The sequence below is a fragment of the Daldinia caldariorum genome (assembly GCF_022478825.1).
Source record: "Daldinia caldariorum strain CBS 122874 unplaced genomic scaffold F4812scaffold_24, whole genome shotgun sequence".
NCBI lineage: Eukaryota > Fungi > Ascomycota > Sordariomycetes > Xylariales > Hypoxylaceae > Daldinia > Daldinia caldariorum.
In genome coordinates, this window is record NW_025953060.1 from 134266 (window position 1) to 160637 (window position 26372).

General features: G+C 51.4%; 9 protein-coding genes across 9 annotated transcripts; 7 read left to right on the forward strand and 2 right to left on the reverse strand.

Moving 5' to 3' along the window:
* Nucleotides 1-1529: 1529 nt before the first annotated feature.
* Nucleotides 1530-3814, forward strand: F4812DRAFT_453315 (P-loop containing nucleoside triphosphate hydrolase protein; the record flags this gene model as incomplete). Its single annotated transcript, XM_047936463.1, has 2 exons — nt 1530-2620; nt 3745-3814. 2 exons carry the CDS (start codon nt 1530-1532, stop codon nt 3812-3814), a joined length of 1161 nt encoding a protein of 386 aa, XP_047786073.1.
* A 1063-nt stretch (nt 3815-4877) lies between these two features.
* On the forward strand, nt 4878-5919 carry F4812DRAFT_463319 (uncharacterized protein; the record flags this gene model as incomplete). Its single annotated transcript, XM_047938188.1, has 4 exons — nt 4878-4986; nt 5050-5344; nt 5452-5761; nt 5830-5919. 4 exons carry the CDS (start codon nt 4878-4880, stop codon nt 5917-5919), a joined length of 804 nt encoding a protein of 267 aa, XP_047786074.1.
* Nucleotides 5920-6467: 548 nt separating this feature from the next.
* F4812DRAFT_463320 (uncharacterized protein) lies at nt 6468-7618 on the reverse strand (the record flags this gene model as incomplete). The annotated part of the gene is made up of 3 exons (XM_047938189.1): nt 6468-6916; nt 6990-7173; nt 7256-7618. The coding sequence occupies 3 exons, from the start codon at nt 7616-7618 to the stop codon at nt 6468-6470; spliced, it is 996 nt and encodes a 331-aa protein (XP_047786075.1).
* Nucleotides 7619-8837: 1219 nt separating this feature from the next.
* Nucleotides 8838-9668, forward strand: F4812DRAFT_453316 (alpha/beta-hydrolase; the record flags this gene model as incomplete). The annotated part of the gene is made up of 1 exon (XM_047936464.1): nt 8838-9668. The coding sequence occupies one exon, from the start codon at nt 8838-8840 to the stop codon at nt 9666-9668; it is 831 nt and encodes a 276-aa protein (XP_047786076.1).
* Nucleotides 9669-11788: 2120 nt separating this feature from the next.
* On the forward strand, nt 11789-13558 carry F4812DRAFT_445269 (glycosyl hydrolase family 3 C-terminal domain-containing protein). The gene is made up of 2 exons (XM_047935564.1): nt 11789-12977; nt 13050-13558. The coding sequence occupies exons 1-2, from the start codon at nt 11957-11959 to the stop codon at nt 13454-13456; spliced, it is 1428 nt and encodes a 475-aa protein (XP_047786077.1). The 5' UTR covers nt 11789-11956; the 3' UTR covers nt 13457-13558.
* Nucleotides 13559-18872: 5314 nt separating this feature from the next.
* On the forward strand, nt 18873-19541 carry F4812DRAFT_453318 (carbonic anhydrase; the record flags this gene model as incomplete). Its single annotated transcript, XM_047936465.1, has 1 exon — nt 18873-19541. The coding sequence occupies one exon, from the start codon at nt 18873-18875 to the stop codon at nt 19539-19541; it is 669 nt and encodes a 222-aa protein (XP_047786078.1).
* Nucleotides 19542-20037: 496 nt separating this feature from the next.
* Nucleotides 20038-21576, reverse strand: F4812DRAFT_453319 (glycosyl transferase family 90-domain-containing protein; the record flags this gene model as incomplete). Its single annotated transcript, XM_047936466.1, has 3 exons — nt 20038-20364; nt 20428-21219; nt 21271-21576. 3 exons carry the CDS (start codon nt 21574-21576, stop codon nt 20038-20040), a joined length of 1425 nt encoding a protein of 474 aa, XP_047786079.1.
* Nucleotides 21577-22439: 863 nt separating this feature from the next.
* F4812DRAFT_445279 (glycoside hydrolase family 128 protein) lies at nt 22440-24452 on the forward strand. Its single transcript, XM_047935565.1, has 2 exons — nt 22440-22649; nt 22732-24452. Exon 2 carries the CDS (start codon nt 23165-23167, stop codon nt 24128-24130), a length of 966 nt encoding a protein of 321 aa, XP_047786080.1. The 5' UTR covers nt 22440-22649; nt 22732-23164; the 3' UTR covers nt 24131-24452.
* Nucleotides 24453-24646: 194 nt separating this feature from the next.
* On the forward strand, nt 24647-26321 carry F4812DRAFT_445287 (thiolase). Its single transcript, XM_047935566.1, has 3 exons — nt 24647-24946; nt 25024-25204; nt 25277-26321. The coding sequence occupies exons 1-3, from the start codon at nt 24882-24884 to the stop codon at nt 26276-26278; spliced, it is 1248 nt and encodes a 415-aa protein (XP_047786081.1). The 5' UTR covers nt 24647-24881; the 3' UTR covers nt 26279-26321.
* The last annotated feature ends 51 nt before the right edge of the window (nt 26322-26372 follow it).

Below are 26372 nucleotides of genomic sequence, written 5' to 3' on the forward strand. Positions count from 1 at the left end.
TGATCGAACGGGAGGCCCAGATCCGCCGCGCCGTGGCCGAGGGAGCGACGCGGAAGGAGGCCGAGCTGTCGGCGACGGGCTTGCACGATCTTCTCGTCCCGAAGATTAACGCGTACATGGTTCACCCCACCGGCAGCGACACCCGCGCGCCCACGCCGATGTCGTGGATCTTCAAGACGTTCGCGTACGCCAAGACCATCGCCACCACCACCGCGGCCGAGGGGAAGGTGGCCTGGGACGGCGATCGCATCCAGTACCAGACCCTCCAGTTTAGCATGGGCCAGCTGCGCGACATGTTGCACACCCTGGTGAACGAGACGCGCGAACAGATGGGCGAGCTGCTCTTCCTCCCGCGCCACGAAGAGACGGGCGAGCGGGACGGCTTCCCCGCCATCCCCTGGGGCCACCTGCGCGACGACGCGGCCGAATGGCGGATCGGCCACTCCTTCGTTCGAGACCCGAGAAACCCGTGGACCTTGGACGGCCGGACCGCCCTCCTTTCCCAAGTCACCACCGACCCCGCCCTCCAAAAGGCTTGGTTAGGGAATCGGTCCGACCTCACCCGATCCAAGGCGTCCGACGCCTACCGCGCGCTCGCGGACGAGTTTCGCGGACGGCTCCTCGTGCTGATGCACATGACGGGCGGCCAGCCGGCGCGGAGCACCGAGCTGCTCGGGTTGCGGGTCTGCAATACGAAGCAGGGCGGCCTCCGCAACGTCTTCGTCGAGCACGACATGGTCGTCTTCGTCGTCGGTTACCACAAGGGGTACCGCCACCTGAACAAGCTCAAGGTGATCCATCGCTACCTACCCCGGGAGGTGGGCGAGCTGGTCGTCTGGTACCTGTGGTTGGTCTTGCCGTTCTGGCAGCAGATCGAGATGTCGATGAAAAGGGCCAACCAGTGCAGCCCGTACCTGTGGTCGCGGGACGTCGTCGGCGGGTTCGACGAGGAAGAAGCCGGACAAGATCCGCAGCGGGATCTTTATTACGAGCAGGACGTGGCGCAGGATATGGAGGAGGAAGAAGACGAGGAAGGCATGGTCGGGTACCGGGCCGCCGAGTTTCGATCGTGGCCGCCGGATCGGGTGAAACGGCTCCTGCAGCAGCACGGCCGCCGCTTGCTCGGCGTGGACCTGACCATCAGCTCGTGGCGGCACATCTGCATCGCCATCTCGCGCCGGTACCTATACGGGGCCTTTGGGAACGGGGACGAGGACGAGGAAGGCGGGGGGGTGGAGGACGAGGGAGGGGGCGATCACGTGCTCGACGAGCAGGCGGGACACAGCAGCCATACGGCCCAGGTCGTGTACACCCGCCTCGTCGTCTTTGGCGACCAAGGCACGGAGCGTCGTCAGGACCGCTTTCGCGTCATCAGCCTACGCTGGCACCGGTTCTTGGGGCTCGGCACGCGCGACCACGTCACGCTGAACGACCAGCGGCTCGAGTCCCTCCGCGATGTGGGCGAGCAAGGCCGGGCGAGGCGTTTCGAACGGCTGTGCCGGACCGACCTCCTCAGCCGGTTCCGCCTCATGACGCACGACGACGACGCCGCCTTTCGCCCGGGTCAGTTCGAGGTGCTGCAGGCGATCGTCCAAGGTCACTCGCCCATCGTGCAGGTCCAAGGCACGGGCGGCGGGAAGAGCCTGTCGTTCATGCTGCCGGCCTACTGCGCGCCCGACGGCATTACCTTGGTCGTCATGCCGCTGGTCGCGCTGCGGAAGGATATGCAACGACGCTGCCAGGTCGCGGGCATCCGCACGTTCGTGTACCGAGCGTCCGCCCCGACCGACAGCGACGTGTCGATCGTCTTCGTCACGCCCGAGACCCTGACGAGCAAGTCCTTCCAGACCTACCTGGCCCGCCTGCAGCAGAGCCGCTCGCTGGATCGGATCGTGGTGGACGAGTGCCACATGGTGTTGGACGTGCTGTACGCGGCCCGGAACAAGAAGACCCGGTTCCGCGAAGGCTTCGTCGAGATCGGCGGCATCCTCGAGCAGACGGGCGTGCAGCTGGTCTTCCTGACCGCCACCCTGCCGCTGCAGGACGAAACCAACTTCTACCGCGCCATGAAGCTGCGGCCGTACGAGGTCGAGCTGTTTCGACGACCCACCACGCGCGCTAACCTACGTTATCACGTGCGCATGTTCGACCCGTCGGCGGGTCCCTCCTCACGTGCCGCGGGGTCGTCCCCCAGCGAAGAAGAAATCCGTCGGGCGCTCGTGGCCGAGGTTGTGGTGGAGCTGCTGGCCACGTACGAGCGGGGGAAGGTGATCGTGTACTGCGGTACGGTAGGGAGGACGAAGGCGGTGGGCGAACAGCTGGGCTGTTCGATGTATTATAGCGGGGTAGGATCGGACGAGCAAAAAGCTCGTATCGTAGAGGATTGGATTACGGGGGCATTGGGGTCCAGGGTGATCGCGGCAACGAACGCACTAGGAGCCGGTCTAGATGTTCCTGACATCCGCGCGGTGGTGCATGCCGACGCGCCCTATCGTCTCAGCGACTTTGCGCAGGAGAGCGGTCGAGCCGGGAGGGATGGCGCCCCTGCCGACTCGATCGTGCTCTGCCGACGCATCGTGCGAGACGAGGGGTCGAACGCGCGGGCGCAGGCGCCGCCGAAGTACGCTACCAGCAAGCAGCTGAAGCGAAGGCGTACGTTGGCGAGCGCCGCACCGCGGGAGCAGGCGATGACGGACTACCTGGCGAACGCTCGTTGTCGGCGCGTGATCCTGGACGAGGTGATGGACGGGCGGGGGGATCGGGTGTGTTGCGAATCGGACGAGGTACGGTGTGACCAGTGCGGGCGAGGTCTCGTTTCCGTTCCCGATGCAATCTTGATCGGGGATTCCGAAGAAGATCCGGCATTCGGTTTCGACGATAGCTTTCGCACTATCGACGGGGACCATGATCTAGGGAATAAGGGCGTGGAAAACATAAACGGGGATACTATAGACGGGAATCATGATCCAGGGAATAAGGGCGTGGAAAACATAAACGGGGATACTATCGACGGGGACCATGATCCAGGGAATAAGGGCGTGGAAAACATAAACGAGGATACTATAGACGGGAATCATATAAACGGAAATCACATAGACGGGGATAACATCGACCGGCGGGATAAAGTCATATATATCGATTTAGCTCCCGGAGGCAATAAACCGGGGGTGGGCGTGGAGGCGCAGCTAATTCAAGCCCGGCGAGGTCGGATGCGAGACAGCGCCGAGTGGGAACGGTTCTGCCGCCTCATCGCCGACCTCTCCGACGCCTGCGAGCTATGCTTCGCCCTCGGCTACTCGGAGAAAGGATCGTCCGACCACGACCCAAGTCCCGCCCACGCCGCGTCCTCGTGTCCCCACTACCACAGCGAGAAAGGGGTGACCTTCCGCGAGGAGACGGAACGCTTCCGCCGCGAGATCTTCGAGAAGAAGCGGTTGCAACCCTTCTCCGGCTGTTTCTGGTGCGGCCTCCCCCAGGACCTCTGTGCGAAGTGGGAAGCGAACGAGGGGGACCGCGGCACGTACCGACGCACGGGGCGGTCGTGTCAGTACCCCGACGAGCTGGTCCAGCTGCTCGCCATGTTTCGCCTACGCTTCCCGGGCGTCTTTTGGAAGAAGGTTAGGAACTGGAAGCAAAACGACGTCTGGGGCGCGAAGGAGGAGGATTTATATGTATGGTTGGGCCGGCGGGTTCGATGGAACGGCTGCGAAACTAATAATCTCTGCCGAGTAATCGCTTCTTTAGGGGTTTAGGAATAGGTACTATCTTTTCGTGGTCGGAACTCGTTTCGTATTCTTGCTGGTGTCTGTCGTAGCGAACTGGTGATTGTCGTAGCGAACTGGTGACTGCCGCGGGTCGATGAACCGGCACGTATGGTTCGACCTACGACCGTATCGACTTTTTCGTGCCTGTAGCCATGCTGTCTATTCCCTTGGCCGGTCTAGCTCATCGGTTCGTGTGGCAGGATCTCGTACGGAGGCTTTGTCGTGTTTCGGGTCGCGAGGTAGTGACGGTTTCGTTTGTCGGTCTCGAATGGATTCTCTTCGGTGCTTGTCGGTCGGGACCCTCCACGTCCGTAGCCAGATGCATGGCCGTATCCCATCTCTTCGATTCTGGTTGCCGCGGTGGAAGGACGGTTGCGTTAGTAGGTCTTAATAAAGAGAGGGTTGTGGGAAAACAGGTAAACGTTTGTGTGGAAGACGTTAGTGGCGGTCTCAAGAAACGGGGTAATGGCGGGATAGATACGATTCCATCCTTAGCCTTACTACCTTTAATTCTAACTATCTCCTTTCTTCGTTTTGATTTTACCTAATAGGGAATGATGCTTCGCGATAGTGCTAAGGGGGTGTAACGTGCGAAAGGCTGCAAGGGGCGCGCCAGCCCTTCGTAAACTCAAGGCACTCACGCATCACTAGTTCTATGTCTTTTGCCTAAAGTTCAGTAATCAAGAATTGATGATTAATAATAAGTCGCGAGAACCCATCTCGTAATGAACAGATTCGAGGGTACGGCAATCCCGGGGCATGCACGAAGCGATTACAAATCGCAGCTCCGTTGCGTCAAATGTCGTGATAGCGTCGCAAGCTTAGGTCAAACGTCAGGGCGAGATGTAAGTCGCCCGACACTGCGGGGTTGGTGCACGGCTTTCTCAGCAAACCCATTATTAATAGCGCCCGTCATGCTCCGCTAACTAAACCACCGCGATTGCTTATTCCCGGTCGCGTTGTCCAAGTATATAAGTCGTCATTATATCTCCTCATCGTCGTCTCCAAATTGAACTTGATATCGTGCGCGATTCTACCTTGTTTCCTATTCACTTCGGCTGATTCGGTTGAGTCCATAATCTTTAGTCACATCAAACTATTTCTTTATAAATTATGGCGTCCAAGTTCTACGCAGTCATCGTCGGAGCCGGCGGAGGCACCGGTGAGCTGCTCTACCCCACAACCTATCGCAATGCACCTATCACGATATACAGCAACAGTTGTACTTGGCTGGGAACAAATGCGTATAACTTGTAATTTCAACTGACACAAATATAAATTGCAGGTGCTTCTGTAGCAGCTAGATTCGCAAAGGCGTATCCAGTAGTGCTTCTGGCGCGAACAGCCGCGACCTATGAGGGCAGTGTAAAGGCAATCAATGAGGCAGGCGGTAAAGCCATCGGCATCAATGCCGACGCAACAGACCGGGTCTCTCTGGATGCCGCCTTTGAAACCATCGCCAAGGAACTGCCGGACCACAAGCTGACTGCCGCTATCTACAACGCCTCGGGAGGTCTCAAGCCTACGCCCTTCGTCGAGATTGACCCCCAAGTTCTGGAAGACAGCATCGATGTGAATATGTATGTGACTAAGCGCTGTTCACTCATCCTCTCCTCTCCCTCCACATCAATTTCTCCGTACTAGTGTACATCCTTCGGGAACAGTTGTCTGACCCATGAATAAATAGCCGAGGCTTCTTCAACTTTGCGCAAAAGACTCTCCCATTACTCGAGGACGCCGTGAGCTCCTCTCCACACCCGCCGTCGCTCATCGTAACAGGCGCCACAGCCTCGGTGAAGGGATCCGCCAGATTCGCTACCTTCGCTGCAGGAAAGTGGGCAAAGAGGGCGCTGGCGCAGTCTATTGCCCGCGAGTACGGGCCTAAAGGCGTACACGTTGCGCACGCCATCATCGACGGCGTCATCACTGGGCCCAGGACTGAGGCGTACACTAGTGTTAACGGCGGTGCGCCCGACGGCAAGATCAGCGCTGATTCGGTAAGTTTCAACTCTCTCACATACGAAATGGATAATCCGTGGACTACTTGCTAATGCTTGCTTGTCAGATTGCTGAGACTTATTGGAGCTTGCACACGCAGCATCGCTCGGGATTCACCTGGGAGGTTGATATTCGACCCTACGTTGAGAAGTGGTAAATATGTAATGATCCATGAATAGTCCTGATGAGTATTTAAGAATGACCAAGTTCATCTACGTATATCGTTTACTCCCAACTAGTAAATCGTAATTTACGTCTGTCCATGCGAGGACGCGGAAGCGTAATCTTATTGGCAGAGTCTCAATAGCCGCCGCTGCAAGTCTGTAATCTCGAAGTGACTTGTTTGGTTGGTATTATCTTACACGTAGAGCTTAACCCGGTCAGGGATTATAAGCTTTGTAAAGATTGGAAGTTTTGAATACGGTTTTACCAGTGAGAGGGACATCTTTTAAGAAGTCTGGCAGAAAGGCAACCACTTATGTACCTAGGTATAGCTAGGTACTTATAGCGAACTTTTTGCTCTTTTAGGCAAGGCGAGATATATATTTGGGTTAAGGTATATCTTTGGTATTAGCTTATTTTACTTCGGTGGGAGGTGATTTTATACCTATTAAAACAAGTAACGGAACTATTAGGAAGCAGTTATATAAATGTTAATTGTATTTAAATAAAATTTATTAAATATAATAAACTTACTTAAGTGCTTTAGGTAAAATTAACGCCGTATACGTTTCCAAAATGAATTTGGGTCCCGTTCCTGAAGTTATTGTTCGATACGGTGTTCTGATTCTGCGGCGCTGAAACAGCCTGATTGAGAACAGTCTCAACAAATACACCACTATCTAATGGGGCGTACCGGTCCAGGACGGCCCTCGTAACTGCTGCTGCCGTGATGGCAGCGAAATCCTGCCAGCGCTTGTTCTTGTGGCTGTCAGCGTAGTCACAGATCCCCTTAATAACGATGCACGGGACCTCTTCCCACGCGCCGGCAGCTTCCATCTCAAATACAATTAGCTGATGCTGTTTAGCGAGCGCATCGCGGTGGGTACCAGACTTCATGACTGCATCACCTGACCCAATGCGTCCGACGAAGATGGCCGGAGCCTGCGCCTCCTCGGGTGCCATATTCCATAAATTCACGAACCTTTGATATGCTATAAAAATCATTATCGCGATCAGCATATCGCATATCCTCCTTCGTCCAACCTGGCGTTCCTTGCTTCCAACCAAGCTCCTCGCCTGGTCGCCTAGAAGAGTCGAAATCAATAATGATAGGATCATCACCGTCCATCATAATGTTATGTGGACTCAAATCATTATGAATAAAACCAAGAGTGTGCAAATGGCGAACTCCACTTTCGATCCCCTTCATACAACGGTCAATATCGACAACTTCACCCATTCTCAGTTTCTGAGCGAGAGTCATAGAATACTCCACAAAGCAAAGGCCTTTTACCACACCATCTTCCACAACACATCCTAGGATATTTCACGATGTTCGGGTGCGGATGTGCCATGAGAATCTGGCACACTTCCGCCTCGATTAGAAGCTGATTGCCAAGTTGTGTGGACGTGGCTGGGTTGAAATCCAGGAGACTTGGCTTCTTGACGTAGGTATTCGGAGGCAGCTTGGAAGGTGCTTGGGTTAATTTTGGATCCCAGCTGGGCCAAATCTTGTTGACTGGTATTTCCAACAAATTCGCTTCGTCGAGGTTGATTTCAGAATGGGGCTGAAGTCGGTAAGGGCTTTGAGCGTAGAAAACTTTACCGTGTTGCTTGACAATGATGCTCGTGTAGTCAAATTCATAGTCACTGCCCTTCTCAGTGAAGACTTCCGCTTGCTCGAGGATTTCCATTATGTAAATAGGCGTACTATGTAGCAGCGAATACCTAACTTGGTATGGTTTGCAAAGGATTACAAATCAAATAAGTTAGGAGGTAGGTAACTGTACAAAACAGATGGACCTCCCCCCACTTTCCCCATGCAAATACCTAGCCTCCGCGCTAGACCCCAAGCCCCAAGCCCCAAACCCCCACGCCTCCAGACCTTGTAGGGCTGGGCGTGGCCCACTACTAGAAAACATCTCCTAATACAATATCAAATTACCACCCATCTACAACCTCCAAATAACCATCTTGGTATTCATCATTTGCGTTCCGCACATTTAACGCCTTTAGGATTGCCGCCTCATGCGTAACAAACACCTCCCATTGTGAAGCAAGTAGTTTAAAGTCAATGTCGAAGTTCCGTTGTTGAGAGCATGTGATGCTTGTCAGATAGATTGGCGCCGAGTCCACGACTTCCGTTCATCACTATCGGACGTTGCAAAGTTTCACATGCCAATCATCAGCCCTTCTCCGCATCATTATAAAATAGATACCATTGAAAGCGCAGACAACCAAGTTGGTATTTTGACTACCCAATGCAAAAGCTCTTTGGCAACACTATACGGCTCGTAAAGCTCCAACCTACGGTATTATTGCAAACTGATTGAGGCGCATCATTTCGGAAGCAGATACACCATGAAAACCTTAAATGCCGCAGCTGAATCCCGAGCGGGAGGGGTTCCTGGGGCCGGAATGGGGAACGGGATGGAGAACGGGAAATCGGAAAACGGCGAGTGGTAGATCTAAGATGGCTTTTACGAATAACAACACTCTCTACCGTACCCATTCTCACAGCTTCCGAACGGAATTTACCCAATTCGAGCGCATATGAGGTCCATACTTAGGCTGTGGTCCAAGTCGCCGCGGTCAATACAAGATCCTCCGGGTAATCAAGGGCATACGTCCTTCGTTGTAACATTCCGCAGATAGTCCACGGCGCGTGTCAATAGTGGCAGGCCCAGAGCCGGCAGCAGGCCTCTATTAAATACCTGCTCGACTTCCATTACCAACATGATGTACAGCCCATACTTCTGTCCCCAAGGACCGTCCGGATTGCAAACTGGATCTGTCCGGTTCAACACTATTCTTCTACAGCACCTGCAGCTTCTTTGTTACAGCATCACAGCCGACCTCAAAGTGTCCGATATGCAGCGACAACTCCGCTTCATCGTGGCCCTGGCCTTCCTAATGCTAGTGCGCCTCGACCTCGCCGTCGCTGACAAGTCGGCAGGATGTGGCAACGATCCGAAGATAGGTTCCCAGACATACACAATGACGGTTAACGGGAAATCGAGGCAGTATATCATGAAGCTTCCCGACAACTATGACAAGACGCACCCCTACTGGCTCGTTTTCCTGTGGCACCCGCTTGGCGGCACCGCAACCAGGATTGTGCAAGGGGAGGACCCCAACCGTGGCGGTATATTGCCTTACTACGGCCTGTCGCCGCTAGCCAACAATAGCGCCATCTTCGTGGTGCCCAACGGTCTCAACAACGGCTGGGGTAATGCCGGCGGCGAGGACCTGACCTTCTTTGACGAGATGGTCAAGACCGTCGAAGCTGATCTCTGCGTTGACACCAACCTGCGTTTCTCGACAGGTTTCAGCTATGGCGGCGCGATGTCCTTCGCACTGGCCTGCGCGCGTCCTAAGATTATCCGAGCTGTGGCCGTACTTTCAGGTGGTCTACTCAGCGGGTGCGTGGGTGGGACGGACCCGGTACCCTACTATGCGCAGCACGGCACGTCGGACTCGGTGCTCAATGTGGCGGGCGGGCGGTCGATGCGCGATCGGTTCGTCAAAAATAACGGTTGCACACCCGTGTCGCCCGATCCAGCGCCTAACGGTGCCCAGTCCGTTAAGACGGTATACAAGAATTGCAAGGATGGATTTCCCGTCACGTGGGTAATTCATAAGGGCGATCACAACCCGTCCGAGGCCGACGGCGGGTCGTCCACCCCGTTTGCGCCGCTTAACACATGGGAATTCTTCTCGCAGTTCACCCCGACCCCTGTATGAATGACGGAAGCTTCCGGCCCATATCAAGATGGTGGTGATGATCGCGGTGGCGAGGAGGTCATGGTCAGAACTTAGGACGTGACCGGAGACAGTATAAATTAGGTACCTAGCATGCTCTAATTAAATAGACATGTGGTACAACATCTATTATGATAATTCTTTTCGATAACTTTTGTCGAGTGAAGTTTTCATTCGCGTCAAGTCTCCCAGTTGGGCTGAAGACCGGGTCGAAAAGGTGCATATATCCGAAGACAGATGAAGAAGCCCTCGTTTCATCAATACGTGGTGCGTAGCGAATGCCCCATGTTAAATGACGACTACGCTCTACACTTATTGTCAGCATAGACTTTTACATCTTTACTCTGGGGCCACGTAGTACTTAAACTCTGAGTCGCTTCAAGAGCATGCCTCATCGAACAAGTCTGTGAGGCAATCCGCTGCGCTACAAATGATATATCATTGATAAGATTTGGACAGAGTTTCGTAAAGTTATTAATTTATTATAGTTGGCGGGGGTAAAAATTCCTCGAAGCATATACTAAAAGAATTCCCGTACTGCCCGGCTAGAGAACTCATGCTGCAAGGCTCAAAGTTCGCGACAGGCTGACCCACGCCTATCTTCAAATCGCAACTCGTTCGGATCGGCGAATTCGTAAGTCAACTACAAACTCGACCTGACTCGGGTAAATCCTAATTTTTCAATATTCGCCGAGTCGAATAAATCTTTTTTTATTTTTCGGTGAGATGTCTTGGGTAAATAGCTGTCGTAAATACTCTAGCTAAGCGTGCGACCGAGCGCGGCGGGCGTATGATACAGCCAACCGAGCCTCACATTCGAGTTTATCAGATTTGGCTCGGCATAAGGCGCATACATGGGGTTATCCGTCTCGGCTGGACTCGCGGTCCTCCCTGATTAGGATCGAATACGTCGTGCCTGTGCACTCGCGCGAAGGCAGGACTTCGCGGAGGGAATTTCTGATGCGACGCGTTCCAAATCAAGTCTTCATGTGATGTCGGACCTCGAGATTCGCGTAGGGGCGAGGTTACGTAGCGTGAACCTTACCCGTTAATTAATTTACGGCTGACGCGGCCCGGAACCAGAGGTTTTTAGCCCCAAAGAGCCTATCCTCCCCCCCTTTCCCCCCGGGAAAATGCCACGCTGCTCGCTTAAACATAGAAGATCTTGGGCGCAACCAGCCAAGAGCCGAGGAGCTGCCGTAGGCCAAGATGGGACGAGAGATCGACCCCTTGCCGGCGTAGAACGCTGTGGGGAAGCCCTTCGAACCCCTTTTCGTATCCTCCTCCGTCCGTTTCCAGATCTGGCATCTTCGACGTCTCATGGGCGGCCCGGACGCTTGGCGGGGTTCCGACACGCTTCGGACGTGGCGTATAAGACTCGAAGGGGCCCGCGAGGGCTTGGGTCGGCCTCGCTGCTCCGCACGCATCAAGTTCGGTTCCCAACCATGAGGTTATCCATCTTCGCCGCGGCTCTCTCTACGGCCTCCGCGGCCGCGACCCTCGACTGGGCCGCAGCCTACAAAAAGGCCAACGCTTCTCTAGCTAAGCTGTCCCAGAACGACAAGGTCAACATCGTTACCGGCGTGGGCTGGAACAAAGGGCCCTGCGTCGGCAACACGGCCCCGGCGAACTCCATAGGCTATCCCCAGCTGTGCTTGCAGGACGGACCGTTAGGTGTCCGATTCGCCACGGGAAACAACGCCTTCGTCCCGGGAATCCAGGTCGCGGCGACTTGGGATCGCGCCTTGATGAGGGAGCGGGGACAGTTTATGGCTGAGGAGTTCAAGGGGTGCGGCGTTCACGTCTTGCTCGGCCCCGTCGCCGGTCCTCTAGGGAAGAATCCTGTGGGCGGACGTAATTGGGAGGGGTTCGGCGCCGACCCTTACTTGCAAGGCATCGCCATGGCGGAGACGATCGAGGGCATGCAGAGCGCCGGTGTCCAAGCTAACGCGAAGCATTACATCCTCAACGAGCAGGAGCTCAACCGCGAAACCATAAGCTCGAACGTGGACGACCGCGCGCTACACGAGCTGTACCTCTGGCCCTTCGCAGACGCGGTCCACGCCAACGTCGCGTCCGTCATGTGTTCGTATAATAAGGTTAACGGGACCTGGACCTGCGAGAAGTGAGTCTTTTCCCTTTACAAGCTTCGCTTCGAGAGATTCAGCAACCGCTCGGTTCAACGACTAACGGCTAACGACTAACGATCACGCAGCCCGTACGTTCTAGACACGCTCCTGAAAAAGGAGCTGGGTTTTCAGGGCTACATTATGACGGACTGGAACGCGCAGCACTCTACGGTCGAAGCTGCGACTTCCGGGCTGGATATGACCATGCCCGGAACCGATTTCAACGGCGGCTCCCAATACTGGGGCTCGAAGCTGACCCAAGCCGTGAGCAGCGGTCAGGTTCCACAGTCGCGTCTCGACGACATGGTACGCCGCGTCCTAGCGGCGTGGTACTTGCTTGGCCAGGATAGCGGCTATCCTGCGACCAATCTGAAAGCTAACGTGCAAGGAACTCACAAGACGAACATCCGCGCTACAGCGAGGGATGGGATCGTCCTCCTGAAGAACGAAGACGGTATCCTTCCTCTCAAAAAGCCCAAGAAGCTCGGTCTGGTCGGCTCCGCCGCTGTTGCTAATCCCCAGGGAATCAACTCGTGTGTCGATCAGGGATGCAACACAGGTGCTCTGGGAATGGGCTGGGGCTCCGGAACTGCTTCGTATCCCTATTTCAGCGCTCCCGCCGATGCTATCAAAACCAGGGCCCAGACCGACGGGACGCAGATAGGCCTGTCCGCGTCTGACAGCACCAGCTCTTTCCGTTCGGCCATAGACGGGGCTGACGCCGCTATCGTGTTCATCACCTCTGACAGCGGCGAGGGATATATCACGGTGGAAAACAACGTGGGCGATCGGAACAATCTCGATCCTTGGCACAACGGCAACGATCTCGTCAAGGCCGTGGCGGCCACGAGCAAAAACGTGATAGTCGTGGTGCACTCCGTCGGCCCCGTCATCCTCGAGACCATCTTGGCGCAGCCCAACGTCAAGGCGATCGTCTGGGCCGGTCTCCCCTCTCAGGAGAACGGAAACGCGCTCGTGGACGTGCTCTACGGAGACGCGGCCCCTTCGGGCAAGCTGCCGTACACGATCGCCAAGTCCGCCGCGGATTACGGTACCAGTAGCGTCCGAGGAAACGACGATTTCAAGGAGGGGCTGTACGTCGATTACCGCAGATTTGATAAAGAAGGCATCACGCCTAGATATGAATTTGGGTTTGGTTTATGTAGGTTGCATCTTCATCCCCATCCTCGTCTTTTCTCATTCTCGGATGTTAACTTGGCTAAACATTACGCAGCATACACCAACTTCACTTATTCCAACATCTTCGTCGATGGGCGACCAACAGCCGGCCCCGCCACGGGAGATATCATCCCCGGAGGCCACGCCGACCTCTGGGAGACCGTCGTAACCGTCACAGCCACGATTACTAACTCAGGAGCCGTCCGGGGCTCCGAAGTAGCTCAGTTATACATAAGCTACCCGGAGTCCGCGACTGCACCTCCGAAGCAGCTTCGAGGATTCGAAAAGCTGGCCCTGGAGCCTGGCGCGGAGGATATCGTCGCCTTTGATATCAAGAGGAGAGACCTGAGCGTCTGGGATACGGCTAAGAAGAGCTGGGTAGTTCCTTCAGGCATCTTCAACTTCACTGTCGGCGCGAGCAGCCGCGATCTTAGACTAAGTGATACGCTCGAAGTGCCGTGATATGGGGAAGACAAAGTGTCTTTAGCAGATTCGTACCTACCTAATATATAGTTACATGTCGATAGAGACGGGCGCTAATAAGCATTCTGCTCCTCGTGAAAACACGTGTATCTCGTGAACAGTACTTTGTAGACGTGCTTGTAGGAACAGGATGGCGAAGCGTGCTTCCGCGCCGTTCTACACGGGAACTAAGCTCCCAGAGCTGTCTCAGATGGATGCAAATAAAAATGAACAGCCTGGAAGAGATGAAATTGTCCGCTGTAGGTGAAACTAGGAGAAATTTACGTACGGAACGAGTTGCAGTAGGTAATGCTGGTAGAAAACAGACAAGACCAAAAATCTAGTGCTAGGCGAAGACGAGAATGCCAGTTGGATGACTCGTCATAGGTCGTCAGGATCACAACGATTATTGAAAACGGGAGGTGAGTTGCTCTTGTCGTCATTGAGGCAACTAGGAGCCGTGAAATACTCCTCGGAATCCGAGGACATCATAGAGTCGGAGTCATCCAGCTCTCTCCTTCTGCTCTTGCGTAGGATCGCACTTTGATGTGCATCAGTTAGGTACGAAGTAGCTTGGGGAGGCACCAAGAGCTAGGATTCTACTTACGAGTGATTTATTCCGCTCATCGGAACGAGCGTTTCCAAAAGCGATGTCCTAACATAGCCGAGTTAGACAGCAAAGGAAGATATGAAGCAGCTATTACTTATCAAGTCCTGGTTCTGCTGAACCATCGAAGCGCGGACGGGGCCTCACGAGTTTGGGAAATATACGAACTCAAATTAGATATTAAATAAGAAACAGCAGCGGGAAAGCAAAATTACTTACACTTAATGGTTTGCGCTAATCGGTAATCTGCCGAGTCCACGTTAGACGCGAGGCTAATCATGGAAGCGACAGACACTCACCAGAACATAGCCGATCACGCCACACCGTACCACTCCCAGTACTTATCCAAGATTGTGAACATTGTATCTCTTCACAGTGACGCCCGAGCCACGCATAGATGTGTACCTAGTACGTGAAGAGCACTATTGATATCCTTAAGAGCGCTACATCCAGTACGTCCGCTCCATCGCTCAGGCTACAGATATCACTGAACTGAATTGAGGTTGATCCAGACTCTCAAGGCGGTAAATAGAAATAAATCGCATATTAAAGATAGCCTTTAACGTATCTTGTGTCTAGATGTATCAAGCAGTAGAGAAACAACTGCATTGTTCACGAGGATTCCACCTAGCCATGTGAATCAGTAGGTTAGTCGTGACGTCCGTCCTTAGACAGCGGCTTTTACCAGCCAGTTTTTAGCTTATTTCGACTGTTGGACTAGTTCGTCTGTTCATACAGGACTAGTCTCATCTTAACATTGCTTGTGGGAAATCCTATGTTTGCTGGCTTCGAATATTGTACAGCAAAAGCTCAATGCTTGTAATTCATTAGATGACCTACAGCACTCTTTCCAGTCCGTCGCATCTCTGTATTATCTTCTTGCTCTCCTCTCTCCCTCGTCATTCTCTCTCTGCTTCTTTATTTCGTGGGCATTCCAAAGGTTTTGCTCCTTCTAGCACTGCCAGAAAGTCTGGTACGCTCTTATTTGATACGAAACACTCTCTGCGTCCTTTGGCTCGCTCAATACCTTTGATATACGCCGCGATTGTCACAAGAAGCTCCCCGTACTCCTGAATTCGATTATCGCCTATATAGGACTTCATTCAAACGTTTAAAGGCGGCGAGAGTTTCGTGATTTCTTTTTCCTTTCTAAATTACCCCTTTTTAGCAGCGTCATAACAAGAGACTTGATCTTGTGACAAAATGGTGACAGGGCCCTGTAGCCGCTTTAGGAGAGTCATTAATAGCTTATTGAATTTAATTAAGTCAGGTGCCTACATCAAAGACAAGTGCGTGTTGTTCCTGAAGATATACGTTCGGGCGCAATATTACTTTTTATCAATGTCCAGAGTCTACTTCAAAGTTTTTGAAACAGAGCTGGTTAATGTTATAAACATCGGCCAACCTTTGTACATCACCTGATTTCGCTTCTGAAAGCTTGTCTTACAGTCACGATTGAGATTGCTCGGCGGAGTTTTAACTACGAAGCGGCCAGGACGCATCTGAGTCTATATGGGCATAATCTAGCTAGCTAGATGTAAATTTCAGCCCAGAATCCATATCATATCCCTATAAGTCTCTGAAATATCGTCAGAGGTCGATAGAAGCTTGTATGATCATGGGGATAGATCCACGGTATGACAGCATATAACGGGCACAGCACTGACATAACGGAACAGAAGGGCAAGCATTCAATATGATATGAAAAATAACTAGGTGAAAAGCGTTTTCAGCAGGAATTTACATTGTCTTCAGATGCCTAACGATGTCCTTCATAGGAAGCAACAAGTTCCCAAACGTTTCACAAGCTATCATGATTAATTGAGAAGAATAGATCTGGTCTATTTGAAGCCGAGATCGATCCGCCCAAAATTTCTATAACCACAAAAGGTTGCGGAAACCTGTGTATGAACCTATTTCAACTTACGAGCCTTGTATGAAACAGTTATATCAACTTAAACCACCTCCCATGTCTCCTTTGCGGGTTATTCTTTATTATTCGTCTCTATGTTCCCTTCGGTTCAGCCTTAATGCATCTTACCGGAAAAGAGAATTTGCTGTTCGAGGGGATACCTTTGAAACTCAAGATATATTTTCTTTCGCTAATAACAGAGTCCCTTTCTAGCATTGTTTTATCCGAAACCTCGTACAAATGCAGAGCTTGTCTAAAGTCTAGTCCTGATCACTCCTGCGCAGATCATTGATTTTACTTCCTACTATTCTATGCCTGCCCCCGACTCCTCGAAGGATAGTTTAGCGTAACGGGGCGGCGTGATGAAAGTAACGCTTGAAACAAAATCCAATGCTTCAAAACCCCGTCTTCCATTACTGGCGCCTATTTCTATAAATAAATAAGCACACTACTGCTAAAGCACGCTGCTAAGAATCCCGAAGCGGTCACGCGCTTCTGTATTATATGTTGCTTAAGCAGCCGTTGAAGAATTCGTTGGGAGCCCCGAAGCCGCACGGGATTATAGCCCGCGCTATTGTACAGGGTTAGCTGCTCGTCCCGAGGTTTCCATGCCCCAAATCACCAGGTTCGTGGTACACGAGACGTAGAAGTAGGCACAGTCCAGACGCTCTCATACATGACGTATAAAGAAAAGAAAAACGAGACGCATTACAGCTCTCCCGTAGGTAAAAAGATGACAAAGTACATACGATACCATCGTCGCAATAGTGTTTGGCGCGAAGTTATACGACATTCCGCTTGCTTGGACTTTAATGGAGCTTAGTATAGCTTTGTTCTTTTCTTCCTGTACCGAGATGTAAACCCTAACGCTTAAAAGGGGTCTTTGGAAACCGCCTAGCAGCCAATGAGGCATTTGCTTCAAGAGACCGTCCTCTGTGGCGCAATTGGCTAGCGCGTCGTAAGTCTAATTCATGAGACGGAGCCTGGTTCATTCATTACTAACAAACATGATAGTGACTGTTAATCAGGAGGTTGGAAGTTCGAGCCTTCCCGGGGGAGATGACCTTTTTTTTTCGCCTCGAATCTGGAAAAGCCAGTTCTTTTATTCTTTCACTCTCCAGACATATCACTTTGAAAAGGCCTCCGTTCAACGCGCTACAAGTGCTAATATTTATCTTGTGCTTAGAATCATCTCTGGCCGTTAGTTATGAGTGTTGATTTGGGAATTTATAGATCATCTACCGTCTTGTGCCTGTGTTAGTTAGGGCTTGTTTATCCCGCAGTGGGTCGTGAGGCTTCATGGATTTTTGGTAACTAACACGAACTTCTAGCCTCACCGCATCAGCTTTGAGATGAATATCTACCGTAGGTACTTTAGGAGGTAGGTACCTAGAGGTAGATGATCGATATATTCCAATAAATTACTTTACGCCACCAAACTCTTAGTTAAAGTCACGAAGTATAAGAGTTTCCGTGCCGTAATTGAAATTTATAGTTCCATCTGTATAATTGTACATAGTACCTAGGTAGGTATGCTTGAGTTCTTGACGGTAAAGAAATTATTTCTGCAATTTTTCATTCTACCTTGGCCAGTGTCGCATGGAATTTTCGTAGTTCCATAACAGATATCCACGATGTTCTTTCACTTCAACAAAACTCGTTACTAAGGCCATACGAACTCGTAGTCTTCGTGTCAAGCTCTATGCTTGGAATCCAATCCTCGGCTATCATGCCGTATGCAGTATATATCAATGGCGGAGGCTTCTACAGAGTGATGGATAATAAGCGTTTTCTCACCACTCCAGCGGCATTTATTACAGGTAGCAAAAATATAAGAAAATAAAATTATGTCACCTGGGACCCAGAACCACCCAAGGTCAAGTTCCCATGGGTTTAGGCACATAACCCCCTCCACTAGAGGTTAGAAATTGGACTAAGATCGTAGTGCGTAAGTCCGTAGACGCGCTTATACTCTAGCGTGTAGATAACCTACCCGGAATTACGATATGATGCAAGCCATTCCGGTTAGAGAGGCACTAGAATAGCTAGCGTCTTTTAGCTGAACGTACTATGTAAGAATGAGATAGGTAGAAGCTGAGAAAAGTGACTATTTGGCAGCGTTCGAACCTCGAAGAACATGACAAAAGCCTCGAGGACAATTCCATGCGTCTTGACTCTTATGTCCTCAAGTCCGAGAAAGGCACAACTATATAACTCTGACTTGGAAATAGTTCGAAGAGGTTCAACAAACCGAATTTGTGGTCAATGTATTTGTGCCCTCCTCGCACTTGAGGATATACAAAATTCAGGTTCCTATTCAGAACAACTCAACTCAACTCAACCCCATCTTATTAACCTTGGGCTCGTTTATCTTGGTTTAGATTAGGTACTCAGCCGGGATTAACCTAGTAAGCTAAAAAGGCATCACGAAGGACGTATGTATAGTGAACGATTACCTAGAAAGAGAATACCTAAGCCTTAGTTTAGGTTAAGCAGATAAAACAAATACAAAATAAATACAATAAAAGTACTCAACGCAGTACAAGAGGCCCGACTCCGTCTGTAGATCCCCCACTATTGACGTCTTCTTGCGCCCCGGGAACCTGGGCGGTCTCAACAAATCTTGCATATATCTAAGAGGTACCAAGGAAATCCTCGGGCTTCCTCCTCAACGCGCCGATATTTATACACGCCTACTTGACTCATCGGGTCCGATGCCTCATAAAGCCCGCATAGCCCACCACCTCTTTGCGACAACAGCAGCAGCAGCAACAACAACAAAGCGCACTCTCTGCTCAACTAGCACGTCTACATTTCAGCGTACCTTTCGGCAGCAAATACGTCTAGGCAGTTTTCCAAGGAGCTATTCGTCCGCAGGCACCGACGGTTGGCGCGCCATGTCTCACTCGGAGATCTCCAAGTATCTCAAGCAGACGCACGACCGCGTGTTCGAGCACAACCGCGCCTGGGCGGAGGAGCAGAGGGAGAGGGACCCCGAGTTCTTCGACAAGCTATCCTCGGGTCAGAACCCGGAGTACTTATGGATAGGATGCAGCGATTCGCGAATCCCGGCTGAGCAGATTACCGGCCTGGGCCCGGGAGAGGCCTTCGTCCACCGTAACATCGCCAACCTGGTCGTCAACACCGACCTGAACGTCATGAGCGTCATCGACTACGCCGTCCGTCACCTGCAGGTCAAGCATATCGTGGTGTGCGGACACTACGGCTGCGGTGGTGTCAAAGCCGCCATGACGCCCAAGGACCTGGGACTGCTCAACCCGTGGCTGAGGAACATCCGCGACGTTTACCGCCTGCACGAGAAAGAGCTGGACGGGATCAAGGACGAGAAGGATCGCTACAATCGCCTAGTAGAGATAAGCGTCGTCGAGCAGTGCCGCAACGTCATCAAGACGGCAGCCGTCCAGCAGTCTTACGCCAAGAATCGCTTCCCCGTCGTCCACGGATGGGTATTCGGATTTGAGGACGGATTGCTCAAGGATCTGAAGATCGATCACGAGGAGATGCTACGCAGCATCCAGAAGATTTATAACCTTACGGAGGAATAGTTGGTTTTCGGCGGCAAAAAGGGTCTATGCGTGGCTGTATCATTTTCATTAATTAACTGCTTATAACAGCTCGTGCCCGGCCTGTCTTACCTTCAGAGCATTCCCCTTATATAGTTACATTTACAAAAGAGTCCGTAGAGCCCCGCGGCCATCTGAGTAAATACCGTTCAGCTAGGAATAAAAATAACCGTCCGTCCATTTTATACATGACTCCTTACTCCAGGCTACGACGCGCGTTCTCACATACTTGAAATTCACGTGCTCGAGTTCTTTAGAAGAATATCCAGCCCGTTCGCGTCATCCACCACTTCCCCATTTCCTGGGCCTACCTGTCAACATCGGGGTAAATTTCCTTCACGGGCTCTTGATAATAAACCAGATCCGCCGCGGCATCCTGCCACCTGGAATGGCCGGAATTATGGCCCAGGCAGTCGTAGGAAATCTACGTCCGTGATAATCCTTACCAAGTGAAAAAAAAGCTGTCTAAAACGACTTCTCAGTCCGCGTCGCCGCCGTCAGACTCCCAAAATCCATGCTCGAAGCTTTTGCTTTGTCTAAAGGCGAACCGTTCCCAACTCATGCCTCGTCTAACCTTGACCCCGTCTTTATTCGTCTCGTATCGTCGCGGTTCGAAATCCATCACGGCGCGCCAGTTATGAATCATGCGTCTCCAGTAGCAAGCCTCGGCGGCCGGTGTAAGGTAGCGGTCTCGAAATACTTTCGTCGACTCTTTCGCGATCCGCCGCGCTCGATCGGGATCGGCAGCGAGCCCGTCCATTTGCGCTTTCAAATCTGACCAGTCACGTCCTACTTTGACGTAATTCTAGAGAGGGGGAGAGAGAGGTTAGTCGGATTCCATAAAGGTAGGAAAATCAGGGTGACATACTTGGTGAGGCCCGCTGTCTTTTAGAAGGGGCTGGTAATGGAAGATATAATTCAGCTTGTGAATGACCGGGACGCTCTCGCAATTCTGTAGATACCGCAGCCGCCCGCTCCACGAATTGCCTTCGGTATGCGCGACGTATTTGAAACGACAGAAGTCCTTCATGGCCATGATATTCGAACGATTGTGCCAATCGATGGCCTCGACGTCGCTCCATTCCTGTCCCTTCGAAGCCTCTAGCAAGGCGGTTCGTAGCTTACGGTTCACGGCTAGGCTCCCTCGCCAACATAGCTTGTCTTCCTTATCATTCCACCCGCCGGGGTATTCAGCCTCCACGTCCATCACATCTTCGCGGAACTGCACGTAGGATCCTACGCCGTCGTCGGGATAACTCCATCCGTCGAAGTCGGGCATAACCCATAGCCATTCGTTATCCTCGTCGCGTGCCCAGGTCCATCGGATGCGCTCTTCGTTCTTTTCCCCCTTAGCCGCCCGATCTTCGATATCCATGACGAATTCGACGTTCGGAAGGGATCGGGAATCGGGGATAGCGGCTATGGCGCGATACATGCTTGCAAGAGCTGCGAGGCCTCGGGAGCGATCCGGTTCGCCTTTCTTCTCCTTAATGACGTAGAGTTCGCCATTCGTAATCATAACGTGGAACTCTCCGTGCGAGAGACCTGTATACTCCTTTTTAGCGTCGATATGAACATCGGACTCTTTGACTCGTCTGTTTCGATCGAGAAGGAAATTTCGGGCGCGGTCGAGTTCCTGGTACAGATCGGGAAAAGCTTTCTATAATAGGATGAGCGGGAATGCGCCTCTAATCCTTATAAATGTATTTACCTCGCATTGGCTATCGGAAAGGCCATAATTTAGACTATCCCTCTTCGTATCGAACGTCCAAGCTTCATCATCTGGCGAAAGAGTTATCGTAGGGCTTGGATGCGCGACAGGTTCTTGAAGTGGTTGGCCTATAGGATCTCGGAGAGGCGCCTCGGTAGGTTCACTATTTGAATATTCGTCTGGCTCTTCGAATGACTGCTTGATGGGGATCTCGAATGACGGCCTTACTTTGCCGAAGAATGTGAAGGCGGCTACCAGAAGGATGATCGCTAGAATCGGCCAGCGAAGACGACGCAAACGCGCCATAGAGGGGTCGCCTTGTTGGCTACGCGAAAAGAAAGACTTGCTAGTATACATTGTTAAAAAAAAGAACGAACGTGAAATACGAGTCGGAATAAAGGGTGTATCCAGAACATCGAGGGGTATACGGCCCAAGGCTATGAGGAAATGCGTACCATCAAGACATGAAATAAATGTTAGAAAATCATCACATCGAAGGCGACAAAAGGGAGTCAGTCGCTCATCTTAATAGGCTGTTTGTTCATCGCTTTGTGCTACCAAATCACAACATTAAACCGGTTTCTAGCCCGACATCAGCGAAGGAGGTGTACACAAAGGGGAAAAAAAATAATAATAATTTAAATATGGAGATGTGATAGGAAGTAGATAGCAGCAGAGCTGATATGAGGATGGTATCATTGCGTACAAGCGTAACGCCGAAATTTGAGACCTTAATACCCCTGTCAGCCCTGTTGCCATGCTGCCCTGCTACCCATACTAGGCAAATAAAAAGGGGCACCCTAACTAAGTAGAGCGATCGGGCGCCGGGAATAAAACAGTATAGGTACTCCTAAGATAAGTATACCTAGGTAGTTAAGTACTTAAAGTTTAAGGCTATCAGGCCGTACTACAGATATAGATTTAACCTTTTGCATTTAGATGTTTTATATTTAGTTCTCTACAGGTGTTCATCCGATTCTTCGTCCTTATGTGTTACTAAATTAATTCAATAGTTTCACGCAGGAATATGCATAGGCTCACCGAGCCTATGCTGTTGCTGATTGGTAGGTAGTTGTTCATGGCTTCGCTGAGGGTGGGATGGAGTAGATAAGATAACTGATAAGGCCTGCTGTTGTCTTTTCCCTTTTCTCCTAACCCCAAGCCCCAGAAAGTGAGATACTTTGGGTTCAATGCGCGTCATCAAAAGCTTATACATTATCTCCGTTACTTCAAATTACTACAGAGATAACGAAACTTATTACCTTTTTTCGTATTACACACTTTGCGATCCATTTCGATAGAGAGCCATCTTAAGCGAGCCTGTTACGATGTCCCATCATCTTACGTTAAAGCAATCAGGTCCAGGCCAACCTATTGGCGTAAGCACAAGGTCGCGGCCATTGGGTGGCGCTGATAAACGTCACATCCCGTAGCGAGCCAAGCTAAATAATGCCTCCTCAGTTGTAACCATCCTGCATTTTTCAGCTATGCAGATAACTATCTATTCAGAGCAGCGCTCGGGCGGCCAGTTCCAGACCAGGAATTGAGTAAAGTAAGGGAGTAGACTTAAGTAAAGGAAAGTCAAGCCGCCGGCTACGAGAGTTCTTTCTAGCTATACATTCAACATATTTCGATACCAGGTACCTGACCTAACCTAATTTACGGTCCAGTCTTCAATATGATTGTTTTTCCATCGTATTTCTGATGGCGTCTTGATATATCAACAGCAGCAAAGTGTTAGATTCGTCATTAACTACATATCTTACAACCCATGATTATAGTAATAATAGAGCACATAAGTCGCAACTCACGATCAAAGTGTTAGCCAAAGTGTTAGCCAAGACCACCGCCCTTCGTTTATCCCTTAACTTCGCCTCCTCCCTCAAAATCAGCTATGCGTTACTCGTTCGCCCTGTTATTTGCAGTCTTTTCCTTCGCTGCCGCCCAGACTCGGTCATCAAAGCGTGGATTGGTATTTGTTCCGAATCCTAGCAACCCGGAGGATGACACGATATGGGTTCAGTCAGGATCCGACCTGACTTGGTACTACAATTACCAGTCGACGCCGTCTCCCGCCTTTGACGGCGTATCGCAAGACCGGTTTGAATTTGTGCCTATGCTTTGGGGCGCCATTGACGACACCTCGTTCCTCGAGTCTGTTCGGACCCAGATCGATTCCGGCCGGGAAATCAAGCACGTACTGGGTTTCAATGAACCCGATAGCCAGTACTCGGGAGGTAGCAATGTCGAACCTTCGAAGGCCGCGGACGTGTGGATCAAGAACATAGCGCCTCTCGCCGAAAAGGGGGTAAAACTAGGTCTACCGGCCTGCACCGGGAGTTGGGGAGGATTATCGTGGCTCGAGCAGTTTCTAGGGAACTGCTCCGAGCTGATTAGTACTGAAGACGACAAAAAGAATTGCACGTACGATTTCGTGGCTTTACATTGGTATGGGAATTTCGAAGGGTTGGCAAGTCATATGGGCTCGTACGCAGCTGCGTTTCCCAACGTAACTCAGTGGATTACCGAGTACAACTTCGACAACCAAGATCTCTCTGCGACCCAAGCATTCTACAACACGTCTTCAGAGTATTTTGATCGCATGGATTCTGTCAGTCGCTACAGCTTATTCGGTTCATTCCGGTCAGAGGATAGCAACGTAGGTCCTAACGCCGTTATGTTAAATAACGCCGGGCAGCTGACGGATATCGGTTCATGGTATTTGGGTATGAGCGGTACAAATATAGATCCTCAGTCGGGAGCGGGAGCGGGAGGACCCCGAGCAATTGTACCGGGTGCTATGGTTCTCACGATGGCGGTTAGCATGTATTTTGTGCTATCAAGTTGGGTCCTCCTTTGAGCGTTTTCTTTTTCTTTTCTTTCTTTTTTTTTCCAGCGGTTAAACACGAGCACGCAAGAATATACTCTTGGGATGGTTTAGGAGATATCGGTTGATTCAGAGATAAATCAACCGATAAAAATGGAGATGAACGAAGGAATATCAACGTATTCTTATCCAAAGAGAGAATATATACTATGTGTTTCCAAGTAAATCGCTAGATCCTTGTAAGCGCATTCACATCTTCACATCTTGTTGATCCCATATGGTCGGGTACCTAAGGTAGATTAGTACAGAGGCGTACCTGTGGAATATCCAGTGCCTAAAAGCCAACTTGATATAGGTAATCCGTACCTACCTAGGTACTAAGGTGCTGAGGTAATAAGCCCGGATCTGCATTCTTTACCCCGGACTTTCAGCGGCAGGAGGGGCTAAAGAGACGGTACCTAGGTAAGTATTGTACGTACCCCACCGAAATATCTGCCGACGGCCGAAGTGGCCGAATCCAGGCCTCGGCAAAATGCTACGCTTTGGACCCCTGTATATCCCCTGTGAACTAACGCCCATTAAACCAATTCCAGCTTCTCTTCTTCAACCTACGCCGCATCCTTATCCCGTTCATTCGTTCTTTATCAATTCCGGACAATGCCACTCTCGATTGATTTAAGCTAGCCATACTTCCCTCTTCTCGTTCTTTTCATCGTCTTCACGTTTCTATTGTCATATAGCATTTGCCGGATAGTTATAATAGTATATTCCCTCGTCTGTCGAGATGGCTACCGAACGGGTTAATTCCATTTTGAAGCACTTGTCGCCCAACTCGCCTTTGGCTACCATGTAAGTAGACGATATCAGAGATGGACTGGATAAACAAAGAAGCGGCAGTGCGTAACTAACGCATATCGCCTCTCTAGAACCTCGAAAAACCCCGACGATGTAGTCATCACGCTCGCGATCCGGACCCCGCTCTGTAAGGCCAAGAAGGGCGGTTTCAAGGACACGTCCGTCGAATACCTTATGTATGCCATCTTGAAGGCCGCGCGGGAACGTCTGGGCTTCTCTCCAGATCTTGTAGAAGATATCTGCATGGGAAATGTATGGATTAATACCGCCCCCGCCCCCGCCCCCGCCTGTCATATTCCCCTTTGACTTACTCCTTTGTTACAGGTATCGGACGGTAAAGCAGCGTACAAGGCTCGCGCCGCTGCCCTCGCCGCCGGATTCCCCAACACGACGAGCGCCTCGTCTGTAAACAGGTTCTGCTCCTCGGGTCTAAAGGCCACCGCCGACATCGCCCACCAGATTGCTACGGGCTCGATCGAGATCGGTATCGCTGCTGGGACCGAGTCTATGTCGGTCGGGGGCGACAGCCTCGAGCAACCTTTCGACGAAGAAGTGACCAAGCACAGCCAAGAGGCGGTTGACTGTATGATGGCCATGGGATGGACGAGCGAGAATGTGGCGAAGGACTTTGGAATTTCCCGTCAAGCTGTCGACGAGTATGCGGCAGAGAGCTTCAGGCGAGCCGAGGTGGCTCAGAAGGCCGGCTTTTTCGACGATGAAATCGTGCCTGTCACTACCAAAGTGAAGGGGCCTGACGGCCAGGTACAAACCGTTACGCTTACCAAGGACGAGGGTATTCGACCGGGGACGACGGCTGCTTCATTAGGAAAGATTCGCATTGCTTTCCCTCAATGGGGACCTACCACTACCGGAGGCAACGCCAGCCAGGTTACCGACGGCGCCGCGGCGGTAGTGCTTATGAAGCGATCCAAGGCTACCGAGCTCGGTTTGCCGATCATGGCCAAGTACGTCGGATCCACCGTCGCCGGCCTGGCTCCTAGGATCATGGGTATCGGCCCAACAGTAGCGATCCCAAAGCTGCTCAAGCAGCACAACATCACTCTCGACGATGTTGATGTCATCGAGCTTAACGAGGCGTTTGGGACGATGGCTGTCTATTGCAGAGATACTCTGAAGCTAGATTGGGCCAAGATGAACCCTCGAGGAGGTGCCATCGCCCTTGGTCACCCCTTGGGCACGACAGGCGCTCGACAGATCGTGACGGGCCTGAGCGAGCTGAGGCGAACGAAGAAGAAGATCTTATTGACGAGCATGTGTATTGGAACGGGAATGGGTATGGCTGGCCTATTTGTTAACGAGCAATGATATAGCGTACTCGACGGATACCTCTTCTTTTTTTTTTTTTTTTAATGAGCTCGCGATGGGAGAAATGGTGGTAAATTAGACGCTGTACCTATTC